The 23,033-nt window shown below is 42.6% G+C and overlaps 1 protein-coding gene across 1 annotated transcript; it reads left to right on the forward strand.

Moving 5' to 3' along the window:
* The first annotated feature begins 1,166 nt into the window (after nucleotides 1-1,166).
* Nucleotides 1,167-22,521, forward strand: LOC101400084 (aldo-keto reductase family 1 member B15-like). Its single transcript, XM_004430743.2, has 10 exons — nucleotides 1,167-1,232; nucleotides 4,131-4,298; nucleotides 5,398-5,514; nucleotides 6,489-6,566; nucleotides 10,413-10,535; nucleotides 10,821-10,927; nucleotides 11,337-11,418; nucleotides 11,972-12,055; nucleotides 12,710-12,792; nucleotides 22,479-22,521. Exons 1-10 carry the CDS (start codon nucleotides 1,167-1,169, stop codon nucleotides 22,519-22,521), a joined length of 951 nt encoding a protein of 316 aa, XP_004430800.1.
* The last annotated feature ends 512 nt before the right edge of the window (nucleotides 22,522-23,033 follow it).

Here is a 23,033-nt window from a genome sequence, read left to right on the forward strand (position 1 = left end):
CCCAGGCCACTACCCACCCCCAACACGCTCCTCGCCTTTAGCTGCAATACTTAAGCAAGCAGCTTAGACAGAGGGACGAGTTGCTCATTTCTGAGTTTCTCCCATGTATACATGTTATTAAACTTGGTATTATTTTCTCCTGCTAACCTGTCTTGTTAATTATTTGGCCAGCCATAAGAACCTTAAGGAAAAGGGCAGAGGGAGATTCTCCCTCTTCCCCCGACAGCCACATATTCCCACTTCTGGAGAACTAGCCTAAAGTTAATCAAAATGTGTCCATTGCTTTACTCACAATGAGGTTCTTTCAAATATTGTTTATTTATAATAGAAACCAACAGGAAACAACCTAAATATCTAAGACAAGGGGAAATGATAGAATAAATTATAAAATATCCACAAAACAGAATCTTTTACAACCAGTAAAAATGATATTTGATGTAAAAACAATTTTAAAAAGAGCTTTTATATATGTATAGCAAAGTTTATTTTGTGGTATTAGGTTTAATTTATTTTGTGGTGTATTTAACATGCGCAGTGTATTAAAAAGGCTGGGGGAGAACAGTGATCTCTCAATGGTATCTTGAGTGGTAAGAATATAGGTCAGTAATATTTCCTTATTTATAATCTTCTACACTTTCCAATTTTTCTTATGTATCATTTTATAATCAGAAAGTTTTTTTTTTAAGAAAGTCACAAGAATTTAAAAATTTCATTATAAATACAATTACTGGTCAAAGTCCCAAGATCTAAATAAATATATGAAGAATATTAGCATCTGAAGATCCTATCCAGGTGGTTGACAGGTAATGTCTATGCTCTGGGGGAAAAAATATATAGAGCTATTATAGAGCAACTATAGAGCAATTAGATAGGAACAAGTTAAAATAACAGACACATTTTCTGTTTATTAACCTAGCAAAAGAAAACAAAAATTGATAAAATTAATTCATGCATTTTGCAATAGGGAGAACTTTACATGAGGTTGTGACGTTTGAAGTTCATTAACAGTACTCAGTCTTGCAAAATGCTGCAAGGACCTCCTGTTCATGCCAGAGCAAGAGATGACCCAGCCTGCAGCTCGTCCCTCTGCACCAGGACCTGTGCTCTACCCTTGACTAGGGCACAAGACAGCTACCTGCTGGCCCAGAACCGTTTCCACACTCACCATGCTCAGCTTCCTGGAACTCAGCACCAAGGCCAAGATGCCCATTGTGGGCCTGGGCACCTGGAGGGTAAATATACAAATATTTGAAACATGCATCTCTCTGGCAGGGTGGGAGTGTGGGTGGGGTTCGGGTGGGGTGGGGCTGGGGGGGTGCTTAGGCAGTTTTCTCTCCTCTGTTGGTAGGGAATGCCCCGAGGCAGGGGTCTGGGGAGGTGAGAGTTTGGCCTTGGAGGCAGGATTGAGGTTGCTTTCCTTTCTTAGGGCTGATTCAGGCTGCAAGTCTGGCTTTTTGCAGGAATGGTGAGAGCTTCACTAACAATTATCAAGTTTTTCCAGGGCAATTTCTCTCTTAGCCACCTTTCCCTCTAAACTCTCCCCTGCTCTAGGACACTTAAAGGGGCCATGGGTTTGCTGCTGCCTGGGTGGCTGAGAGGAGGGGATGCCAAGGCTCAGAAGGCCCTGGCACTGCTCACCACTCAGCATGGAACCTGGGCTGGCAGCATCAGTGCCCCCTGGGAGGGAGCCTGTGAGAATGCAGAGTCTCAAGCCCCACCCCAGGCTACTGAGTTAGGATCTGCACATCAGTGAGATCCCCAGGAGGTCCTGGTGCACAGTAGAGTCTGAGAAGTGCTGAGACCACAGGGAGGATGGACCCAGCAAGAGGAGAGCCAGGGTGGGAGTCAGGAGCTCAGGGTCCCCAGGTGTGCTCAAGTCAGCTGGCAAAACCCAGACAGGCACCTCCCAGTGCACAGGAAAGCAGACTCCTGAGCCTCTCTTAGGGTGATGTTTCCCCATCACTTCCTAACTGCCTTCTTTCTCATTTCCATCAGTGACAGTACCATCTTGACTAATTACCAGGAGCAGTCTTTGCATTTCTTCTTCTCTTGTCCATTGTTGATTCTTTTTTCTGCTGGCTCTTTTCTTCTAGGAGCCTCCTCTTTCCCTTCGTCTCTCCAGGGTTAGAGAGTAGGAGCCCTCTTTGTTCCAGGACTGAGTCATTCTCAGGAAGCATTATTGGTCAGTCTGAGTGAGCAGATCAATTCTAGCTGGATTCAGTCCCAGTTTCTCTTACTTGAACAGGGCTGTTTTGCCCCAAATCAGAGCATTGACCTTGAAACAGATATGACAAATAATCACTTCCAGATCTCCAGTGAATCTGCTCATCCTGTATAAACTTACCAGAAAATTCTTTTTAGAAGTAAGGATTATGAAGGGAGCCATTTTCAACATGTAGAGATCATCTAATTTTAAGGGATATGTACCTTTACCAGTGAAGGTAATGGAGGATGTGTTATTTGGGAAGGGTGTAACCGCGGACCCTCTAGGACCAGTTTGAACAGACCCCATCTCTTATCAACAAAGTGATTCAGAATTGCCTTTCAGAAAAACTGCACAATCACATAGCCAGGGCATGCGTGAAAGAATAAATCGTAACCTGTACCAACAAAACTTGGGACCAAAGATCCTCCTTCCCATGGAACCTAAGGACCGAGAAAGCACCAAAAGTCAGACTTTTTTTTTTTGGCATCAGCTTTTTTTTTTTTCGGCGGGAAAGATTTGTGCTGAGCTAACATCTGTTAGGTTCCTCTCTCTCTCTTTTTTTTCCCTCCCGGGCACCCCCGTACATAGTTGTATATTCTGGTTGTAAGTCCTTCTAGTTCTTCTATGTCAGCCGCCACCACAGCGTAGCTACTGAGAGATGAGTGGTGTGGTTCCGGGCCCAGGAACCAAATCCTGGCTGCTGAGGTGGAGCACGCTGAGCTTTAACCAGTAGGCCATCATGGCTGGCTCGAAATCGGACTCTTGCAGAAGTGAGGGTTCCCTCATTCAGGAAGATCAGGTGTTATTATTCCTTCCCCACCCTGTCATAAAAGTTCAAAACCTTACCATAAATGCTTGAAGCCCCCCACTCTAAGCCTGTCCCACCAGGTTTTCGACATGCCAGCCTGTTTCCCTGATCTCTTAAATTTCACACCAAATTATGAATCAGGGAGTCAGGGAGACAGATCTAAGGGCACACACCCCAGTCTCCCTGCAAATTGATCTCGCAGAATAAAAGCTGATTTCTCCCCCTAAGGCTGATGCCATAATTAATTGGCTTCTTTATGCACACTAGGCAGAGAACTCCAATTTTGTGCAGTAACAAGGGCACCCTGGGATGCTTCTGAACATGTTTGTTATTTTACAGTAGAAGAGATTTTTAAAAGATTTTGTGAAAGATCAGTATTAAGTGCTTTTTTTTCCATTGTTGGCTTCACTAGATTAGACAGCATGTGGTATTTCTAACGATTTCTGTTTTGCTTTGTTTTTTCCTTAAGGAGGGAAAAGAAACTCCATTCTTACAAGGTTTTCTACCTCTCCTTTCTCTGAAACAATAATTCTATAATGGCATGCACCTACTGACCCTTAGTGTGTGCCAGGCGCTGGGCTAAAACGTTACGTTCACTGTGCACTTAGTCAACACAACGACCTCAGGAGGCAGGTTCTATTGTTATTCTTATTTTGCAGACAAGGTTTAGAGAAATTAAGTAATCTGCTCAGGCCACACACCTAGGAGGTGGTGAGCCTGGATTTACGCTGCATAATGGCCATTTGGGAAAGTCGTCTGAAAATTCCTCTGGGTGATTACAGAATCCAGATGTCAGCCTGGTCTTTAGAAAGGGTTTCAGTAGGGCCAGCTCTCTCTCCCACACACCTGGAGACACTTCAGGGCAGGAGGGTTAACCTGAATTAGAAGGAATGGGGTTTTAGCTACCAGAGGGCATGAGGCCATAATCATAAAGTTACTTCACTTTCCTTCCTTCTCTTTTGAAGAGTTTTCCAAGGTTTGTTTTCCTCCCAAGTGTCCTATGGATAATAGAATCCCAGTGAAGCCTTGGTTTGGAGGAGCTGGGCTGTGTAGGAGAGCCTGAGGAAGGTGGTCTGGGGATGAGAGTATGTGATGGTCTTCTCTCTTTCCTTTCAGTCTTCCCCAAGCAAAGTCAAAGAGGCTGTGAAGGTGGCCATTGATGCAGGGTACCGCCACATCGACTGTACCTATCTCTACGAGAACCAGAATGAGGTGGGAGAAGCCATCCAAGAGAAGATCCAAGAGAAGGCTGTGAAGAGGGAGGACCTCTTCATTGTTAGCAAGGTACATGGGGCTCCTTTGGGAGGAGGGCTGACTTCAAGGCAGGCAGAAGTATTTGGACTTGGTCAGCACCCAGAAGTCTGCCAGCCTTCCCTCTAAGTGCTCACTTCATTTCCTCCAGCCCTCTTCCTCACTGCCTTTATAATGTCCCTGGACACAAACAAATCCACACTCTAGACCAGTATTAGGATATGGAGACACTGCTGCTGCCCCGCCAATCTCAATGCGGTTTTCCCCTAGTGGGATGGCTCCACTGTGCCATGGCCATGCCCTTGGCCTCCCTGCTCACCATCAGTGGGATCCATTTGCCCGGTGGCACTCACAGGCTAAGAGTGGAGTCAGGGAATGATCCCGAAGCCCCAGCTTTCAGCACTGTTGTCTCAATGGCTGTACCCCAGAGCTTCTCAGCCAGTGCGTATTCTGGAAAATGGCAGGAGAGTGTTGTCACATGTGAATTTCATTTTAGTTCAGTCTAGTAAAAGGTGAGTTACAAAATGTTATTAAAAAAAAGGGAGGTGGTCAATTGACAGAGGATTGAGAATCACTGGATCTGTATTATATCCAACTTGCTAGAAAACACTAGGTACATGTACTTTGGAAGTGCATTAATCTGATGGGACAAATAGACCCTACTGTACGCAGAGGTTGAGTCTGGATAGACTCCTTGTTGAGTCATCACTGAGGGCCCACAGGCTTGGAGACATGGGAGTGCAGAGAGAGGACCATCTGCTCACAAAGGCTTAAGAATACTTGACATTAAAAAGCAGAACACAATTCCTGTCCCCTGAAAGCCTACAACCAAGGAAGGGAATAACACATGTAAACAAATCCGAAATCAGTGCTCAAATATGCTAAACAACATCAGAGACATATAGAGCACCAGGAGAGTTGATAAATAACTTACCTTCAACATGTAAGAAATGTCATTGACTTGCTGAGCACCCTGGTTATCTTCCATACCGGGATCATGTGTCTTAACCAACTTTGCTATAAATGGCCTGCCCCCGGGTTAGATCAGGGTGTCTGTCAAAAAGCAGGAGAAGGAGTGTGACGTGGCGCTTTCTCTCCCCAGTACTGACGTCTCACTGTTGCATCTCTGCAGTTATGGCCCACCTTCTTCGAGAGACCTCTAGTGAAGCAAGCCTGTCAGAAGACCCTCAAGGATCTGAAACTGGACTATCTGGACATCTATCTTATTCACTGGCCACAGGGATTACAGGTTTGAGCTACTCTCTGTCCTAGACTCCAGTTCCCAAGCGGGAGCTGGAGAATAGCAGCTGGGCCAGGCCTGGGGGCTGGGCAGGCTGAAGCAGGAGGCCTTGCGCTTCATGACTTGAGCTGCAGGTTGTGAGGAGGAGACGATGGGGAAGAAAGGTGCTGGTCTGGAAGGGAGGCCGAGTCCACGTGTGGCTGCGGAGCTTGACCGCGGGCCTAGGTTCTCTCTCAGCTGCATCTGAGAGAATCAGGATTTCTGGCAGCCCAGGCAAGCTGCAACTGCCACGTCACCATGGTCCTGATTCCATGCCAAGCGTCCCCCCAGGGGGCTCTTACATAACGATATTTCAGGGCTAACCCTCGTGTGAACCACAGCCCGCCCTGGGAGTGCCATCTTGGAGAAAAGCCCAAATGCGGTCATGCTGGAAGGTAGCCAGTCCTCATGGAAGAAACCACACACATTACCTGGGGCTCTGCTCCTGCCTGCTTCTGAGGGGGTGAGGGACATGAATTCCCAACTCCCTCACCTCGTGATCAGCTAGGGGGATGATAGCGTGCCATCCCTAAGTGCAGGCTTCTTGAGGCTGCAAGAATAGCAGTTGGCCAGTATCTTCCCCAGAAAGCTGCCCCTTTGGGAGCTAACGCTTGTCTGGTGAATTGAAATTGAAGTTTGTCCCCAAGTGTGTATGGAGACTGGGTCTATGATGTTAATGTCCCTGGTGTTGATGGCAGCTTTTGGAATGTGCTAATTATAGATTTTACAATCAGTCTAGCAGTTTCTAAAATATAAGAATTTATATAATATAGTAGATTGATTTAGAGATTTCATTAAACTCACATTCTTGAGGTTTGTACCCTGGAACTTGAAAAAATGGTATGAAATGTGGGTGTAGAGCACGACTTAGGATCCTGAGACCCAGGTAGCAGAACCAGAGGTTCAGATGCACATTGCACTAAGCTTTTGTTCCGCATTTACAGCCTGGGGAGGACTTTTACCCCAAAGATGATACAGGCAAGATCCTTTCCAGTAAAACAACATTCTTGGATGCCTGGGAGGTAGGTTCCATCTTCTTCTAAGTGTGCTGGGAATGAAAACTTTCTTCAGTCATCCACAAGGGTGTATACTGTGTGAAACAGCCTGTGTACTCGATGCTGTTCTGTTTCATCGTTATTCTCTCATTCTTTGAACTTCTTCCTAATCAATTTTTGCTTTTGGGTCCAATGAGACTATTTATATTTTCAAAGGCTAAGACTGAGTCCTTTGATGAGACTGGGAGCATAATATACCTCAATTTGGAGGATACACATGCTGTTCTCAAATCAGAGGAGGCATTTAGAACAGAGGTTTCGCCCTAGGTTTGCCTGTCTTAGCTGAGTACTCTAGGGTAAGTATTTTAACTCCGATAACTCAGTTTCTGCCTCTTAAAAAAAAATCTCATAATACATATTAATCATATATATCTTTTAGGATATGTCAATTAAGGATTAAGATTGCCAACATCTATTGAGTGTCAGGAACTTTAGTCATGGAGTTGATTTAATCATTCACCCCTGTGAGGCAGTTCCTATTAGCAACCCCATTTATTAAGGAGGAAATTGAGACCTAGAGAGGTTGGTGACTTTTTCAGGTCACGTAGCAAGAGTGCGGCAGAGCTGGGATTGGACCCCGGTCTCTCTGTCTCAAAAGTCCAACCACTGATGCCCTTAACCTGGTGCGTGGCACACAGTGAATATGCAGTTCCAAACATCGGGGACACGAGTGCCCGCCTCTCAGATCTGATAATGACCTGTTCCATGTAATTCATATCCAAAATGGAATTAAAGAATGAAAGTCTTTCTCTGATAATTTTTTTCTGTAAGCATTGTGTCCTCTTGCAAATGCTAGTAGAGAACCAAGTGAATGAACAGGTTGTAAATGAGAGCAAAGAAAACTCCGAGAGTTAATTGTGTTGTCAGCTTTCACGGTGGGGACACGGGGCGTTCTGAGTTGGTATTGTGTTTTACAGCTTAAAAATATATTAAACCCAACCTTTCTGAGGACCTTAGGATTGTTATAATTAAATTCAGTGTAACTTTTCTGCGGATTGTGTGTTCAAAAGTATCTGTAAACACAGCATTCCTGCTGCTTTGAATTTCAATAACTAGCGGTAAGATAATTTAGATAGGAAAATTGGTTTGATAACCGATGGAAAAGGTAATGAAGCAGAAAAGTAATCATTTTACAATGGCAAGGTTAGCAATCCTGTAAATGTATTTGTAATGGAAATTATCTTTGGCAAGTAAATCTTTAAATTTGCCTCCTAACAGCAGAAAGCCTATTAAAACCAAGTATGGAGAAAACTATCTGGATTTCTATGGGTGGGTTTTTAAGACTGTTATGAAGCTCTCTGGGTTGTGAGTTAAAGAGGAAAAAATAGCAGCCATGATAAAGAGTTACGATAAGGTTCTTCAGTATTTCTCCTGGATTTGCTCCATAAGGATATGTCATTTGCAGGTAGGTTCTACAAGTTAAACCTAACAATAAAAAAGAGCAATGATTTATGGAAATGAGTTATATTAAACAATCAACTACTGGAAATATTGCATCTCATGAGCAAGAGACTATACATGCATAGAAGTAAGTCAAATAATCTAGGGAAAATCTTCTGAAGGCATCGATTTGTCATACATTCTGCTATTTTGATCATACAATTAAATATGAATCCATGGTAAATGTGACAGAACATCACTGCTGCCCAAGCCATGACGAGGTGGTTGAGCCCACATACTAGAAAGAGGGTTCAAACTACAAGTTGGAAATGCTGGTTCTTTTAGATTTACACATTCCTTTTTACATTAATGACCACACAAGTCATTATCCAACTACATGGTCTGAAATACTTGTTTGATAAATTCACTAAAATAAATTTATTAAGCCTGAATCTCAAGAAAAGATATTACTCTCTCTATGCTAGTGATAAAATTATACCATAAAAAGAAACTCAAATTCTGGTACATAACTATAAAAAAAAGTCAACATAGTTATTTTCCTGCCATGAACAACCTCCTCTGAGAGCAATGTTTCAAGATTGATGATTTAATGAAGAATATAATGGTTTATGTGCATGGACTCCACTCACCAAATGCTTTATTCTTGAGAATGAAAAGTGTGGTAAGACCTAGAGATTGTCTAAAATTTCAGCAGACTCAGCCTTTTCATTAAATGTGATGAGAGGGCTCTGTCATCTATATGACCCTGGTAAAACACTAGGGCTTACATATATTAGGAGTTGTTTGTTGTGGGATATGGAGACCAGCATACCTCTAAGGTTGTTTCCACAAGATTTTTTGCCCTAGCTTTTAGGATGGGACCAAATGTGGCAATTATGTCATTGTTCTCTGCAAAAAGTACCTAAATTTTCACAGTGCCATGTCCTTTCAGTGGATTTGAGAATAAAATCTACTCAAACAACTAAAAGATTTTGAAGGCAGGAAAAGGCTTTTGATGATCATGGTCAGAGGGTCTAAGATGAAATAGACACAACTGAACACGTAAGCGATAAATGTTTATGTGGACTCACAACCAGTTCAATAGACACCTCCTTGACCGCCTTGAAGCAGATGGGAGAAAAAAAGTGTAGAAAAGTCAAGATGTTGTCATAGACTCAACTGCACCTGATCTATGACACACAAAACTTTTATGTTATCTCATTGCCCAACTCAGGCATTTTGGGAACCTTGCGATCTCATCAATTCTAAACTCTTTTGCCCGATTTGAAGACCTACATTGTTTATCCGTAGGTCCCCAACTTTGGCTGTGCATTAAAATTACCTGGATAGTTTTAAAAATCTCGATGCCTAGAGTACATCCAACACCAACTCGGTCAGACACTCTGGGGGTGAAACCTGGGCATCAGTATGTTTTAAAGCTCTTGGGTGATTCCAAATTGCAGCCAAGTTTGAGAACCACTGGATAGAGCATCCTCGGAACACCTCACGCCTGTCCCTCCCTCGAAGCCTTTGCTCCCACTTTCCTCCCTCACCTGCTCTTGTTTTTTCTCTCTTTCCTGCAATCTATTTTTTGAGTCCCAGTTTAAACCCCACACACAAAGCCTCTTCTGACAACTGTGGCCCTTCCTTCTCTGACCTCCCAGATTCTCAGTGCTGCGTCTCTGTCCAGTGATCTGAGGCAGCTTCAGTGTTGTGGCTGATTGTTCCCCAGAAGACAACCCTAGCACTTTCATTGGATGTAAGATTCTCAGAGGAAGGAAGCACATTGTATACTTCTAAATCCTGACAACACTTGGACAGGAGCTAGACATGTAATAAATGAATATAAATATATGTTAAATTTGGAGCTGCGACTAACACATACGGTGTCTTTTGGCAAATTTGGAAAAATGCCCCTTATTGGCTAAAAATTATAGAAAGATATCTTTCCTTGGGGTCAACGCAATTTCTGCACCAGGGAGCATGGCTTGGTAAGTGAATGGTGTTCATATTTCACCCTACACAACCCCTTGGCCAGGTGCCCCTGCCAGGGTACAATCTGCACAACCTTCCTCAGTGATCCTGATACTGCAAGCCAAACCATGGTTGGTGTGGGAGGGGGTGGCCCAGACCCAGACAAGCGATGCTTCTGCGCATGCTGCAGCCTCTTCTGGAGTAACCCAGGCCATCCCGGTTTGGGTGAGAGAACGGCAAGTGTATAAAACCTTTACTTCTTACGCCTAGTTTCATTAAGGCTGGGGAAGGGCAGGAGGGCTGGAATCAACCCTTGATGGGCATCCACGGGCTGGATTGAAATTTCCTTTTAACGCATCAGCTAATCCTAGTGCAGTGGCTCCTTTGCCAGTTTCTCCTGCCACAGAGAGGACTGAGCCAAGCTTCTAAGAATGCCCAAAGTGCTCCATTCTATAACAGGACATGGAGGAGCTGGTGGACGAGGGGCTGGTGAAAGCCATTGGGATCTCCAACTTCAACCACTTCCAGATCGAGAGGCTCTTGAACAAACCTGGACTGAAATACAAACCAGTGATTAACCAGGTAAATTCCATTTAATCAAGGATAAGGGTCCTGCCCTATTACTTCTTAAACATTTGGAAGCAGGTTCCCTGTTATCTACTGAGTTTACCTCAGGGCACAGTAATGAGGACACTTGGGGAGATGGGAGACAGGGTCTGGTTTAGCCGGTCTAGAAGTGGTGTAGCCAGTCTAGCAGGGGACAGTGTTTGGCCTTTGTGGGCAGTCTTTTTTTGTGTGTAGAATTCCCTATGAGCAGCTCACAAAGCAGGCCAACTCACTAGTGATGAAGATTGTTTGCTTTTGCAGGTTGAGGTTCACCCATACCTCACGCAGGAGAAATTGATCCAGTACTGCCACTCCAAAGGCATCACTGTCACGGCGTACGGCCCTCTGGGCTCTCCAGATAGACCTTGGTGAGGCTTCTGAGGGATCATTCTCTTGATACTCTTAAATAATTATTTTATCATTGGTTAGTGTTGGTATGAGATGTAAGCCATCAGGAGGAAAGGTGTGTCTGAGACAACGTGGCTGGCACACCCAAACAGTGGGGAAATGTAGAAACTTTAAAAAAACAGCAACATGCCTGATCCTGTGGAAATACTCAGGTTCAGCCACCCAGTGCTGGACCAGCATCTGCAAAATGCTGAGTTGTCAGAGCCCCTGGGTGGGCTCAGGGGTAAGACACAAAGCTTTCAGATCCTCTTGCCTTGTCTCCCACATGGAGAAGACTAATGATCAGCCTTGGGACCATCATTGGAGTAATACTCGTTTGCATATGGTAACAATGATGATTATTCACACCAGCCATCTTTCTGTCTCCAGGGCCAAGCCAGATGACCCTTCCCTACTGGAGGATCCCAAGATTAAGGAGATTGCTGCAAAGCACAAGAAAATTACAGCCCAGGTACAATGTATGTGTGCACGGGCACGTGCCCGCATGTGTGTGTGTTTTACCCTAGCAAACCATTCTTGGATTTTGTTCCTTATATTGGGTTTTTAACTCCTTGAAGAGGAAGAAAACAGGAGAAGAAGCCCACTAAGGCCCTTCCTTGAAAGTCTCTTTGGACCTCCAGGAAATACCATGATTCTTGCTGAAACCAGGATAGCATCTGTCTAACAGCTTCTGTTGAGCCCTATGGTTCAACAACAAGAGTGTGGCTTTTGGAGCTGAGAGATCTGGGTTCAGAGCCCAGCTCACCTCTTATCAGCTTTATGACCCCAAACACTGTTCAAGCTACTTTCCTTATTTTTTAAAAATGGAAATCATAGAATTGTTATGAGGATTAAGGGAGATAATTGACCATAGGACTGACAAGTGACTGACAGCTGTGAAGGGCTCAGTCATATTAACTATTGTAACTGAAGACATAGTGAGTGGCAGAGAGATTTTGTTTTTCCTTTCAGTAGAGGAGAGCTCCTTATAGAGAAGTGGAGACATGGTGTCCCTTTCTGTACAGGTTCTGATCCGATTCCACATACAGAGGAACGTGGCTGTGATCCCCAAGTCCGTGACACCAGCACGCATCGTGGAGAACTTTCAGGTAGGATCCAGGCTGGGTGGCCCTGGTTTTCCTCAGTTGAGGAAGGGATGGGAGAGACTTTCTCACTAGGCTTCTCATCCCATCCCTGTGTTGTCTGTGGGCCTCACCCCCTTCCCGGCACCCCATCATATCTCAGGCCAGGGAGCTGACCTCAGCAGAGCTGAGATGAATGACCCAGGGGCCAAGGATGTGGTAAGGGGCGCGGACAGGGAGTCCTGTCAGATCTGAGCCCAGGTGTGCCTCTCACCACTGAGAAGACCCTTGGTTGCCCCTGAGCAGTTAGGTCATGGGCCACAGGCAGGAGCAGACTGTTCTGGCCTAAACAACCTGCTTCTCAGCAGCAGGGGAGATATGGACCGTACTTGAAGTGACCTGGAAGAACCCACATGTGCATTGGGGAGCACAGACATGGTGCTCGTCTGTGGTTTAATGCCTGTAAGCCTAATAGCCTCCCCTTTAGAGAACTAAACCCCATAAATGTGGCAGTCTTTGTGTAGGACCTAATTGGGAGCCAAATTCGTATCTGGTGGACACACTAGAAGAAACTCCTACGGCCAGTTAGTGCTGCAGATGCGAGCTTGCTCCTGGCTGAGAATCACAAATCACACCAGAAGTTGCTTTACCGATGATGTTTTGGAATTCTCGCCTTTCTAGGTCTTTGACTTTAAACTGAGTGATAAGGAGATGGCCACCATACTCATCTTCAACAGAAACTGGAGGTTCTTCCCTGTGGAAGAGTAAGTGGCACTGGGCTAAGTTAAGTAGGAGGATCGTCAGTTTTTCTAAACTAGTAGAGGGTTAGCTGGAAGGAGTGGAAGGCAGCTTGGACTACTTTTATCTTCAAATACTATTTTCTGGTTGTTTTGAAAATTAAAATTGGACCACCTGGAATCATTATGAGGAAAGATGTATCCCTAACTGCTGTTTATTTTCTCAACTTCTGGATGTAGAGCTAGAATTTCAAGAAAGGACATGTTGTCACTAGGTAGAAGGTAGAAGCATCCATTCATCCATTCACTCAGTAATTACTTATTGAGCATCTGCTATGTGCCAGGCACTTTCTGGGTGCTCGAGATATGACACTGGACTAACACTTCACAGGCTAGCATCCTAGTGAGGGAATACAGAAATAAACGCAAAATAAATGTCTATGAAGAATGAATCCTACCAGAATGAATGACAAAGAAAATTAATTGTAGGAAAGCATTGTCTAACTTCTCTATTTTATTTTCTTCTCTATTCTATTCTAATGTCTCTGTTCTTCTTTATTGGGGGAGTACAGAAATAAACTCAAAATATATATGTCAGATAGTAATAAATGCTATTGAGAAAAGTAATGTCAGGTGAAGGTTGATAGGAAGTGGTGGGTGGTGGTGAGATTGAGACTTTCGATAGGGTGGGGCAGGGGAGGCTTTGCTGATAAGGTGACAATGGAGGAGAAACCTGAAGGAAGTGAGAGGTGAGCCGTATAGATATCTGGGAGAAGAGTATTCTCTTTTTTTTTAAGTTTTATTGAGGTCATAATAGTTTATAACACTGTGAAATTTCAGTTGTATTTTATTATTTGTCAGTCACCATATATATGTGCTCCTTTACCCCTTATGCCCACACTCCAACCCCGTTCCCCTCTGGTAACCACTAATCTGTTCTTTTGTCTGTGTGTTTGTTTATCTTTCACATATGAGTGAAATCATACAATGTTTGTCTTTCTCTGTCTGGCTTATTTCACTTAACATAATACCCTACAGGTCCTTCCATGTTGTTGCAAATGGGACGATTTTGTCTTTTTTTATGGCTGAGTAGTATTCCATTGTATATATATACCACATCTTATTTATCCAGTCATCAGTTGATGGAACCTTGGGTTGCTTCCACTTCTTAGCTATAATGAGTAATGCTGCAATGAACATAGGGGTGCATAAGCCTCATTGAATTGATGATTTCAAGTTTTTTGCATAAATACTCTGTAGTAGGATAGCTGGGTCTTATGGTATTTCTATTTTTAATTTTTTGAGACATCTCTATCCTGTTTTCCATAGTGGCTGCACCAGTTTGCATTGCCACATGCAGTGTCTGAGGGTTCCCTTTTCTCCACATCCTCTCCAACATTTGTTGTTTTCTGTCTTGGTAATTATAGCCATTCTAACAGTTGTAAGGTGATATCTCATTGTAGTTTTGATTTGCATTTCCCTAATGATTAGTGATGTTGAACATCTTTTCATGTGCCTGTTGGCCATCTGTATATCTTCTTCGGAAAAATATCTGTTCATATCTTCTGCCCATTTTTTCTTTTTTTTTGGTGTGGAAGACTGGCCCTGAACTAACATCTGTGTCAGTCTTCCTCTATTTTGTACGTGGGTCACTGCCACAGCATGGCTTGATGAGTGGTGTATGTCCACACCTGGGATCCAAACCTGTGTACCCTGGGCTGCAGAAGTGGAGCACACCCAACCTAACCACTACACCACTGGGCTGGTGCCGTCTGCCCATTTTTTGATCAGGTTGTTTTTTTGTTGTTGAGTTATATGAGTCGTTTATATATTTTGGAGATTAACCCCTTGTCAGATATATGATTTGCAAATATTTTCTCCCAGTTGGTTGGTTGTCTTTTTGTTTTCGTCCTGTTTTTTTTTTTTTTTTTGCCTTTCAAAAGCTCTTTAGTCTGCTGAAGTCCCATTTGTTTATTTTTTCTATTGTTTCTCTTGCCTGAGTAGACATGGTATTTGAAAAGATCCTTCTAAGACTGATGTCAGATAGTGTACTGCCTATATTTTCTTCTTGGTGTTTTCTGGTTTCACATCTCACCTTCAAGTCTTTAATTCATTTTGTGCTAACTTTTGTGTATGGCAAAAGATAGTGGTCTACTTTCATTCTTTGCATGTGGCTGTCCAGTTTTCCCAACACCATTTATTGAAGGAACTTTCCTTTCTCCATTGTATGCTCTTGACTCCTTTGTTGAAGATTAGCTGTCTATAGGTGTGTGGTTTTATTTCTAGAATTTCAATTCTGCTCCATTGATTTGTGTGTCTGTTTTAGTACCAGTACCATGCTGTTTTGATTACTATAGCTTTGTAGTATATTTTGAAGTCAGGGGTTGTGAGGCCTCCAGCTTTGTTCTTTTTTCTCACGATTGCTTTGGCTATTCGAGGTCTTTTGTGGCCTCGTATGAATTTTACAATTCTTTGTTCTATTCGCATGAAGAATGTCATTGGCATTCTGGTGAGATTGCATTGAATCTGTAGATTGTTTTAGGTAGTACAGGCATTTTAACTATGTTTATTCTTCCAATCCATGTGCATGGAATATCTTTAAATTTCTTTATGCCATCATTGATTTCTTTTAACAATGTCTTATAGTTTTCATTGTATACGTCTTTCACCTTCTTGGTTAAATTTATTCCTAGGTATTTTATTTTTTTTTTGTTGCATTTGTTAATGAGATTGTCTTCTTGAGTTCTCTTTCTGTTAGTTCGTTATTAAAACATAGAAATGCAACTGATTTTTGTAAATTTATTTTGTACCCTGAAACTTTGCTGTAGTTGTTGATTATTTCTAATAGTTTTCTGATGGATTCTTTAGGGTTTTCTATATATAAAATCATGTCATCTGCAAACAGTGAGAGTTTCACCCATTCCTTGCCAATTTGGATACCTTTCATTTCTTTTTCTTGCCTAATTGCTCTGGCCAAAAGCTCTAGTACTATGTTGAATAAGAGTGGTGAGAGTGGGCACCCTTGTCTTGTTCCTGTTCTCAGGTGGATGGCCTTCAGTTTTTCCCCATTGAGTGTGATGTTGGCTGTGGGTTTGCTGCATATGGCCTTTATTATGTTAAGGTACTTTCCTTCCATACCCATTTTATTGAGAGTGTTTATCATAAATAGACATTGGATCTTGTCAAATGCTTTCTCTGCCTTTACTGAAATGATCATGTGGTTTTTATTCCTCATTTTTTTAATGTGGTGTATCACAGTGATTGATTTGTGGATGTTGAAATATCCCTGCATGCCTCGTAAAAATCCCACTTGCTCATTTTGTATGATCCTTTTAATGTATTGCTGTATTCTGTTTGCCAATATTTTGTTGAGGATTTTTGCATCTGGTGTTCATCAGAAATATTGGCCTGTAGTTTTCCTTTTTTTGTGTTGTCCTTGTCTGGCTTTGGGATCAGGGTGATGTTGGCCTCATAGAATGTGTTAGGAAGTGTTCTGTATTCTTCTATTTTTTTGGAATAGTTTTAGAAGGATAGGTATTAAATCTTCTTTGAGTGTTTGGTAGAATTCTCCAGAGAAGTCATCTGGTCCTGGACTTTGATTTTTGGGGAGGTTTTGATTACTGTTTGAATCTCTTTACTTGTGATTGGTCTATTCAGATTCTCTATTTCTTGTTGAATCAGTTTTAGGAGGTTGTATGACTCTAAGGATTGATGCATTTCTTCTAGATTTTCCAATTTCTTGGCATATAGTTTTTCATAGTATTCTCTTATAATCCTTTCTATTTCTGTGGTATCCACTTTAATTTCTTCTCTTTCAGTTCTAATTTTATTTATTTGAGCCTTCTGTCTTTTTCTTAGTGAGTCTGGCTAAGTGTTTGTCAATTTTATTTATCTTCTCCAAGAACTTGCTCTTTGTTTCATTAATCCTTTCTACTGTTTTTTTGGTTTCAATTTCATTTATTTCTGCTTGTTTATTATTTCCCTCCTCCTGCCCACTTTGGGTTTCATTTATTCTTCTTTTTCTCATTCTGTTAGTGATTAATGATTGCTTATTTGAGATTTTTCTTGTTTATTAAGGTGGGCCTGTATTGCTATGAATTTCCCTCTTAGGCTTGCTTTTGCTGTATCCCATACGAGTTGGTATTGTATATTTTGATTTTCATTTGTCTCCAGATATTTTTTGATTTCTTCTTTAATTTCTTCAATGATCCATAGGTTGTTCACTAACATGTTGTTTAGTCTCCACATATTTGTGACTTTCCCTTTTTTTTTTTTGTGAGGAAGACCACCTCTGAGCTAACATCCGATGCCAATACTCCTCTTTTCTTTTTGCTGAGGAAGATTGGCCCTGGGCTAACATCTGTGCCCATCTTCCTCTACTTTATATGGGATGCCACCATAGCATGGCTTAACAAGCGGTGCATCGCTGCATGCCCGGAATCCAAACCTGCGAACCCAGGGCCACTGAAGCAGAGCACGCACACTTAACGGCTGCACCACTGGGAAGACCCCCCATTTTTTTCTTGTAGTTGATTTCTAGTTTCATAGCATTATGGTGGGAAAACTTAGCTGATATGATTTCAATCTTCTCAAATTTTTGAGTCTTGCCTTGTTTCCCAACATATGGTCTATTTTTGAGAATGTCCCATATGCACTTGAGAAGAGTGTGTATTCTGCTGTTTTTGGGTGGAGTGTTCTATATATGTCTATTAAGTCCATCTGGTCTAGTTTTTCATTTAATTCCACTATTTACTTGCAGACATTCTGTCTGGATGATCTATCCATTGATGTAATTGGAGTGTTAGGTTTCCCTCGTATTACTGTGTTGCTGCTAATATCTCCTTTTTATGTCTGTTAATAGTTGCTTTATGTACTTTGGTGCTCCTATGTTAGGTGCATATGTATTTATAAGTGTTATGTCCTCTTGCTGGAGTGTCCCTTCTATCATTACATACCACCCATCTTTGTTTCCCATTGCCATTTTTTATCTTGAAATCTATTTTGTCTGATAAAGTATGGCAACTCTTTTTTTCTTTTGTTTGCTATTAGCTTGGAGCATCATCTTCCATGCCTTCACTCTGAGCCTGCATTTGTCTTTAGAGCTGAGATGTGTTTCCTGGAGGCAGCATTTTTTGGGGCCTTGTTTTTTAATCCATCCAGCTGCTCTGTGTGTTTTTGTTGGAGAATTCAATCCATTTACATTGAGATTGATTATTGATATATGAGGGCTTAATACTGCCGTTTTATCACTTGTTTTCCAGTTGCTCAGTATTTCCCTTTTTTCTCATCCCGTGTATTTCCTGGTGCCAATTCAGTTTGATGGTTCTCTATGATGATTTTCTCAGTTTTTTCTTTATTTATCATTTGTGTCTCCTGTCTGATATTTTGTTGAGTGGTTACTGTGAGGTTTGTATAAAAGATCTCATAGATGAGATAGTCATTTTTCTGATAGCCTCTCATTTCCTTAGTCTAAACAGGTTCTATCCCTTTCCTCTTCTGCATCTAAGTTATTCTTGTCAAAACTGATTCCAGTTTGTGTTGTGAGTTTGTGGTTAAAAATGAAGTGATTATAGTTGTTTTTTATGTTTTCCTTCCCTTTATGTTTAATGTTATAATTAAGTGTTTGCTAACCTGTTCAGATAGAGAGCTGTAATTTTCTGATTTTGTCTGCTTATTTATCTCCTTGCTCAAGGCTTTGTAAATCTCTCCCTTTTTTTCAGGCATGAGGCCCTTCTTTATCATTTCTTATAGGGTCTTGTGGTGATGAACTCCCTCAGCTTTTGTTTATCTGGGAAAGTTTTTATTTGTCCAGCATATCTGAAGGATATTTTCACTGGATAGAGTATTCTTGGCTGAAAGTTTTTGTCTTCCAGAATTTTGAATATGTCTTCCACTCTCTCCTAGCCTGTAAGGTTTCTGCTGAGAAATCCACTGAAAGCCTGATAGGGATTCCTTTGTTGGTTATTTTCTTCTGCCTTGCTCCCCTTAATACTTTTTCTTTGTCATTGACTTTTGCCAGTTTTACTAATATATGCCTTGGAGAAGGTCTTTTTACATTGATGTAATTAGGAGTTCTATTGGCTTCTTTTACTTGTAATTCCAGCTCCTTCCCCTGGTTTGGGAAGTTCTCAGGTATTATTTCTTTGAACAAGCTCTCTGCTCCTTTCTCCCTCTCTTCTCCCTCTTGAATACCTATAATCCTTATGCTGCATTCCCTAATTAAGTTGGATATTTCTTGGAGAATTTCTTCATGTCTTTTTAGTCTTAGTTCTCTCTCCTCCTCCATCAGAAACATTTCTATATTTCTGTCCTCTAAATTGCTTATTCTGTCCTCCATAATATCAGCTCTATTATTTAGGCAATCCAGATTTTTCTCTATCCCATTCATTGTATTTTTTATCTTGAACATTTCTGATTTTGTTTTGTTTTATAATATCAATCTCTTTGTGAAGAATTTCCTTGGTTCATTAATTTTATTCCTGATTTCATTCAATTGTCTTTCTGAGTTTTTTTGTAACTTGTTCAGTTTGTGTGTGTGTATGTGTGTGTGAGGAAGATCAGCCCTGAGGTTACATCTGCCAATCCTCCTCTTTTTGCTGAGGAAGACTGGCCCTGGGCTAACATCCGTGCCCATCTTCCTCCACTTTATATGGGACAGCGCCACAGCATGGCTTGACAAGTGGTGCATCGGTGTGCGCCCGGGATCTGAACCTGGGCTGCTGCAGCAGAGCACGCATACTTAATCACTACACCACCGAGCCAGCCCCCTTGTTCGGTTTTTTTTATGGTAGCTATTTTGAATTCTCTGTCATTTAGATTGTAAATTTCTGTGCCTTCAGGATTAACTTCTGGGCACTTGTCATTTTCCTTCTGGTTTGGAGTTTTAATACAACTCTTTATACTATTTGAGGGGTGGATTTGTGCCATAGCATAGTAGTAGTATCTGGTCACAGATTCCACCTGCCACCACTGGGGGTGGGGTGCAGTAGCTGTGTATTCTGAGCCCACCATGATCACTGGCAGCTGTGCCTGCCCTTTGGAAGATATGCTGACAGGGCCTGTCTGTGCTGCATGCTTGCTGCTGCTGCTTTACACATGTATGTGCAAGTGCTCTGGTGGCGGTTCTTCCTCTGGCTGACAGGCTGAGCTAGTGGATAGAGGGGCTCTTTCTTTCACATGCATGATCCCGGGTGCACTCCTGCTTTGCACTTGCTGCCTGCCCTCCTGGGGTGCTCAGCTTAGTGAAGACACCCCTGTGATTGCTTAGCCCCCTCAGTGTGGAGCTTTCCCAAGAACTGGGAGGCAGCTCTGAGAGCGAAAGTGTTCCCACGGAGGGCTGCCCTTTCCCCTCTCTCTTCTCAGAGCTGTGCACAGTCCCATGCCCTAGATAGCAGGCATTCACGGAGGTAGAGGAGATTCCCTTACCTCTGTCCACTGCCTTCTGGGGGGTCCAGCACCTCCACCTTCAGACATATGGCTACATGGATCTCTCAGACATCTATTGTGTTGTGTGGATGTCCTCTGTCAGTTTAGGGGTGTCCTTTTCATTGTCTCTTGTGGGGGGAGAGTCTAAGGGAGGAGCTCACTCTGCCCCGATGCTGAAATCACTTGAGAAGAGCATTCTTGGCAGTGAGAACAGCAAGTGCAAAGGCCCTAAGGTGGAATTGTGTTTAGATCATTTGAGTAAGGAGGTCAGTTGGGGAGTAGTGGAATGGGTGAGGGGAAGAGTGAGAGGGCACAAGGTCACAGAGAGGTGTCAGGGGCTCAGAGTAGGCCGAGTGGAGCAGACTGTGAGAAGGACTTTGGTATTAGCTCTGAGCAGGCTGAGAAGCCATTGAAGAATTTTGAGCAGGGGGTGGCATGATCTGACTCATGTTTTAAAAAGAGCCATGCTGACTTCTGTGTAGGGAGACTGTTGTAATAATCCAGAGAAAAGATGACAGTGGCAGGACCTGGGTGATGATGGGGGGAAGAGGAGGAATGGTCAGGTTCTGGACACATTGAGAAAGTAGAGGCACTGAATTTGCTAACCATTAGGAGTCAAGATGGCTCCAGTTTTTGTTTGTTTGGTGTTATTTTTGCCTGAGCCACACGAGATGGAATTGCCATTTGTTTTTTATTTTTATTTGTGAGGAAGATTAGCCCAGAGCTAACATCGGATGCCAATCCTCCTCTTTTTTTGCTAAGGAAGATTGTCCCTGGGCCAACAGCCGTGCCCATCTTCCTCTACTTTATATGGGACGCTGCCACAGCGTGGCTTGACAAGAAGTGCATTGGTGTGCACACGGGATCAAAACCTGCGAACCCCGGGCTGCTGAAGCAAAGCGTGCGTACTTAACCACTATGACACCGGGTGGCCATGGAATTGCCATTTGGGGGAAGAAATCAGGAGTTTGGTTTGGGACGTGTTTTCAAGGCCCATTAGACATCTAAGAGGGGATATCAATAGGCAGTCGGGTATATTGGTGTGGAGCTGAGAGGAAAAGTCTGGGCTGCAGATAAACATTTTCGATTCAGAAGCACATGGGTGGTATTTGAAGCCACAAGATTGGATAACAGGTTCCACGAAAATGAGTTTCCCAAGAATAGAGAAGTTAGACAATGCCATCCCACAGTTTACTGTCTTTGTCAGTCATATGATTGATTCTTAATCGAATGCCTCTTCAAGGAGGTGGGAGTAACTTCGCCCTAAATTATTTAAATATTTTATAAGCATCTGAGCAAAGTTATCCACTTTCAGTAGATGATCCTTCTAAATGATCTTTTGATCTTCCATCAATACTTTCTGATTAATGTATCTCATTAAATATACCAGAGATATTTGTCTTTGGGAAGGTGGCTCATGGCATTTATTATTGCCAAGTCCCCAATCTAATGACAATTTTAATTTCTTCCACGGGTTTTAAAGCCAAAATTATTTCTCACTTTTAAAAAAGCGTTTCAGTATCTCAAGCATTGTTCACATGTCATGATATCACACATCTGTCCTGCCCAACCCACTGTCATAGAGCAGCCTTTCCCGTCTTCCAATCGCTTACTTTTGCTGGAGGACAGCAAAGCAGCAGCTGCTTACAATGAAAAGGAAGGTCAAACGTAAAACGTGACAGTCCCCGAGACGAAACTGCTTCTCCAGCACCATTTCCAATGCAGGCAAATCTCCACAGTGAGTCCACCTAGTTCAAATCCCAGCTCTGCCACTTATTTATTACCCATGTGACCTGGGGTAAATTTCCTAAGTTTCTCAAGCTGGTTTCTTTATCCACAAAACTGGGATGATGGTACTGATTACACATCTACTGAACGTTAGCTTAGAATGTGCCAGGCATCTTCAGCTCTTTGCATGTATTATTAACTCATTTAATGCTCACGACACCCCCAAACTGTTCTGTTGTTATTCCCCACCTCACAGTGTTGTGAGGATGAACTGAGATCATGCTTGTAAGGCACCAGCACTGTGCTTGTCACCAGGATTATTATCAGCTATCGTTATGAGTCTATTCTGGTGCCCTGCTCACTGCTTACCTGCCCTCCTCCTAGCACACCCTTCAGATCAGTTTGATGGAAGGTTGAGGTGTGGCCCCTTCTTGTATTCTTAGAGAATCTTCTGGGGAGGCTGAGAGAACACCAAGACCACAGGATACACCAGAGAAGAATGCCTTTGAAACCAGAGTCTAATGGTAACATATTTTTTTTTACGCCTGTTTTCTCTTCAGGTTGGCTGATTTGGACGAATATCCCTTCGATGCAGAATACTGAAGCTGAATCTCCTGAGAAGCTGACTCCGTAGATTTTCTGTTTGCTTTACTGAAGTGTAACTCTCTCCACTAGAGCCCTATTTTAGCCAAGCTGATCTGAAATCATACTGAGTCTGGGCCTCCTGTAGGTCAGATTCCAGGCAATGTTGTATCTAGATGGGTGTGTCCAACCAGAATTCACAAGGAGATATGACCCAGAGAAGAAAATTACAGTTTTTTTCACTTATTTGATCTGATCATGGGCTGGAGGGCATGGGAGTGGGGAATCTCTGCTGACAACGAGGATATAAAGATAAAAAGATAAACAAGAATAATACTAAGCAACACATATTCAGAGTTTACTGTGTGCCATGACAATTTGAAGTGCTTTCCTATGTGTTAACTCACTGAAGCCTGAAACCACACCTTCAAGATAGGGACTCTTCTTCCCATTTGACAGAAGAGGACATGCAGGAATGGGGAGGCCAAGGCACTGGCTCAAGACCACCCAGATTGTAAGTGGCTGAACCAAGC

Source organism: Ceratotherium simum, chromosome 1 (genome assembly GCF_057802395.1).
Source record: "Ceratotherium simum simum isolate JZ-2026a chromosome 1, ASM5780239v1, whole genome shotgun sequence".
NCBI lineage: Eukaryota > Metazoa > Chordata > Mammalia > Perissodactyla > Rhinocerotidae > Ceratotherium > Ceratotherium simum.

Coding starts and splice junctions, on each gene's coding strand:
- LOC101400084 (XM_004430743.2), top strand. CDS start 1,167: ATGCTCAGCTTCCTGGAACTCAGCACCAAGGCCAAGATGCCCATTGTG. Junction 11,419..11,971: donor ACAAGAAAATTACAGCCCAG/GTACAATGTATG, acceptor CTTTCTGTACAG/GTTCTGATCCGATTCCACAT. Junction 12,793..22,478: donor AGGTTCTTCCCTGTGGAAGA/GTAAGTGGCACT, acceptor TTTTCTCTTCAG/GTTGGCTGATTTGGACGAAT.